The 2,938-nt window shown below is 39.6% G+C and overlaps 1 gene segment (V, D, J or C); it reads right to left on the bottom strand.

Annotated features, from left to right (window-relative positions):
• Window positions 1-935: 935 nt before the first annotated feature.
• Window positions 936-1,643, bottom strand: LOC103277413. The segment is given in 2 exon segments: window positions 936-1,444; window positions 1,550-1,643. Coding segments are annotated over 2 exon segments (555 nt in total).
• Window positions 1,644-2,938: the final 1,295 nt, after the last annotated feature.

The following is a 2,938-nucleotide window of genomic DNA, read 5'->3' as shown; positions in this document are numbered from 1 at the left end:
GAAAAAAAAAGACTTGTATTTTCAAATTTATCCTCCAATATTAGACTCTATACTACTATATGTAAACACAGCACGATATTTTAAACCCTCATCCATTATGTCAAAACTTTCAAGATTGTATTAGATTCCCCTCTTACAACATATTCCTAAGATCCTGTTTGTAGTCATCAATCTGGATTATTTTTTGCAAGAAACATAACACATAGGAAACTTTTAAACCTTACTGAAAGTGAGTAACTATACAATGTTGACAACAAATGCAGAAGAGACTCCAGTGTGTCAATCCTTAGGACTTTAAAGAAAAAATGAGTAGGGGTACATGTTTTCTTTGTGATAATTATGTTAGGCATCAAGGACCCATAAAAAAGGTAGCATCATTCCAGGCTTGGGCTAATCATGTCTGTGCACCTGTCCTAACAGAAATAATTTATGGTAAGTTTAGGATGGTCTTTGTGCAATGCTGTAGTTTTACAGAGTCTATTCAGATAGTTCTTGTTAATCAGGAATATGTGTCGGGATCTCTTTCTTTGTGGCTTCCCATGATTCCATGTGTCAGGATTTTAACACAATTGACTCCATTTGGATTCTAACCACATGTCAAGGACTTCCTAAATCTACTGATAAAAAAGGTGACACTCGTCCGGTTTGCACAGCTCAGGTCAATTCCACATCCACACACCATTTTGAACAAAGAATTTCTAAATATTGTACCAATCAGAAAATTCCACAGAAGTCCCTGCCCTGAGATCATGGGAAAATATTCCCTGTTCTCCCTGGACTTCCTCAGGACTCTCATCATGGAGACAGTGGTTAAGGTGTTACCTTCTCTCTGAGTGGAAATCAGAATTTTGTGTCTGTGAGAGACAATATATTCTTGTATAACAATGGCCTCTTTTCTATTTAGAGATCACTTTGACAGGAACAGACATCTAAAATTAGAGAGGATCTCTGGGGAAACTCTGAGGTGGGGAGGAAATCACAAATGCTGACAGGAAACCAGCCCTTAACCTCCATTTGCTGCTGCCTCTGGGCTTGATTCTGATCAGTGAATCCGGTCTATCACCTGCAGTTGATTTCAGCCCAAAGTCCATGCAGGGAAGTTTGTGTTTAGGCTTACTCTGACATCTCCTTATTGTGTGTGTCACACAGTAGTATGTGCCTGTGTCCTCAGCTTTCAGACTGTTAATTAGCAGATTCAGCAGGTTCTTGGCATTGTCTCTGGAGATGGTGAATCGACCCTTCACGGAGTCTGCATAGTTTGTGTATCCACCATCATAGCTAATGTATGAGACCCACTCAAGGCCCTTCTCTGGAGCCTGGCGGACCCAGCTCATGTAATGATCACTGAATGTGAATCCAGAGGCCTTACAGGAGAGTTTCAGGGATCCCCCAGGCTGGACCAAGCCTCCCCCAGACTCCAACAGCTGCACATCACAATGGACCCCTGTAAACATAGAGATGTCTTTATTAGAAACTGTCACATAAGTCTTCTGTTTCCCTCATTCATTTCCCTTCATAAAATCAATATACACAGTTTTCCATGAATTACCTTTTAAAACAGCCACAAGGAAAACCCAGCTAAGAATAAACTCCATGGTGAGTCGTTTGTGTTCAGTCCTTGCCTCTGGATGGGAACACCTGGGAATCCCAGGGCTTGGGTTCCTCTCCCACAACTGGAGAGTCAGGGCTTGACTGGTTTTCATACTCAGATTGAGGGTCTTATTTGCATGTCTCCTGCTATATAACAAGCTCTGGGTGAGTTGGCTCAGAGAGGCAATCTTCCAGTGCAGATGAGAGGAACCTGGAGGAGTTTTGTCAATGAAAATATTTTTAAATATGTGATTTCTTACTATGTAATTTCTTGGTAACAAAACTACTACCTATTATTTTATTTTTACATTTGTACACTATAGATGTATGTTGCTTTTCAACGTCACCTTAATTTTCCAGTGTAACACTGGAAAACACAGAGCTTGGAGGTGTTATGTTATGTGGCCAGGAGCATATTATGATGATAGTTCACTGTCTGAGGCTGTGCTTCATATTCCTGGATATAACGAATTTCCTCAAACTAGTCCAAGAGACTGTGGCATTAATAGTTTGGATGACTGAGCTAGTTTTCTATACTGATAATAGTTTTTGCTTTCACAACATTCTCCAATTCTCTTTAAAATGTGGAGAAGTTTAGAACTCATGTAAGTGTATTTTAAGCAGTCTCCTTCATTTTAGATATATTTATTTATTTTTAACTGCTCTTTTTGTTAATCTGCTGCTAATTTTCACGTGTAACAAACTTACTGTGTTTAGCTGTCATGTAATAGAAGTTTTATTTAAAATTTACATTTGATGAATATTGACACATGCGTAGTCCTGCACAACCATCTCCACAAATTGGTGTTCACAGACATATATTTAGACAGAATAATTAAGTTCTGATGTTGTCATTATTAATGGAGTTTTGAGTGACTATTGTTCACAATAATAAATTGTATATTTATTTCCTTTTTTTTGAGTTGGAGTCTCACTCTGTTGCCCAGACTGGAGTGCAGTGGCCACTCTGGCCACCGTAGCCTCGACCTGCTGGGCTCTGGCAATCTTTCCGCCTCAATCTTCCAAGTAGCCAGAACTATAGGCGCACGCTACCACACCCGGCTTATTTTTTTTATTGTAGAGATGAGGTCTCGCCAAGTTGCCAAGGTGGGTCTCGAACCCACGGGCTCAGGCAATCCACTCACCTCAGCCTCCCAAAGACGTGGGATTACAGTCTGTGCCACCAAGCCCAGCTAAATTGTATATTTCAATACAGCTAGAAGTGATATCTGAAATATTTGCCACACAAATAAATGAAAAATTCGATTAGTAGTAAAAATTCTAAATATCACAAAGAAAAAGAGGAACCCTAAAAATCCCTACTTGTTCTTTATTCATTCTATGCAAC

Source organism: Carlito syrichta, unplaced genomic scaffold, assembly GCF_000164805.1.
Source record: "Carlito syrichta isolate Samal-C Ts95f unplaced genomic scaffold, Tarsius_syrichta-2.0.1 Scaffold317691, whole genome shotgun sequence".
Taxonomy (NCBI): Eukaryota; Metazoa; Chordata; class Mammalia; order Primates; family Tarsiidae; genus Carlito; species Carlito syrichta.
Note: the sequence above shows the minus strand (reverse complement) of the source record. Positions and strands in the feature narration are given on the sequence as shown.